Source organism: Buceros rhinoceros, unplaced genomic scaffold (genome assembly GCF_000710305.1).
Source record: "Buceros rhinoceros silvestris isolate BGI_N320 unplaced genomic scaffold, ASM71030v1 scaffold18794, whole genome shotgun sequence".
Taxonomy (NCBI): domain Eukaryota; kingdom Metazoa; phylum Chordata; class Aves; order Bucerotiformes; family Bucerotidae; genus Buceros; species Buceros rhinoceros.
In genome coordinates this window covers 1,470-1,990 of record NW_010406687.1, presented here as the reverse complement: position 1 = coordinate 1,990, position 521 = coordinate 1,470, and the positions used below count along the sequence as shown (strand labels likewise).

The 521-nt window shown below is 62.0% G+C and overlaps 1 protein-coding gene across 1 annotated transcript in view; it reads right to left on the bottom strand.

Moving 5' to 3' along the window:
* The window catches only part of LCAT (lecithin-cholesterol acyltransferase), a gene marked incomplete at its 5' end in the record, with an annotated part of 3,855 nt that extends 3,342 nt beyond the window's left edge, over positions 1–513 (bottom strand). The window contains 2 exons of the mRNA XM_010134222.1: positions 102–156; positions 357–513. Of these exons, the coding sequence (XP_010132524.1) occupies positions 102–156; positions 357–513 (212 nt within the window). The remainder of the gene's footprint in view (positions 1–101; positions 157–356) is intronic.
* Between the last annotated feature and the right edge of the window lie 8 nt (positions 514–521).

Below are 521 nucleotides of genomic sequence, written 5' to 3'. Positions count from 1 at the left end.
TCCATGTTGTGTGGATGGGGAGGAGGACTGGTGCCAAGCCAGTGTCCGTGCCCATCACCCAGCGTCTTGGGGCAGGAGGTGGGCCATGGCAGCCCCCTCACCCTGCAGCCCCAGGCAGGGTGGCAGCATCCCCAGTGGGTGCTGAGGATGGTCGGGCTGGGAAAGAGCACGTGGCAGGGTCGTGGGAGAGGGACGGGCACCTGGAGCAAGGTCCAGCCAGTCGTGTTCCCACAAAGTCCCTTGGGGCTCCCGTGGTTTTCCATGTGTGCTGTTGTGGCTGGGGCGGGAGGAAAGGGGTGGGATCTCCCTGGTAGGTCATTTCCCCCGGGAGCTCCCGGGGTGGGGACGAACAGTACCTGGTGTTATCGATCCAGCAGTCAACTCCTACTGGCAGGAAGGTGTTGAGGTTGAGCCAGATGGTGAAATAATCCTCCGTTTTGCGGTAGCACATCCAGTTCACAACATCTGGCTTGTCCAGCTTTGCTTCCCGCTGGTTCCCGAGACACCCGGGCACTGGAGGC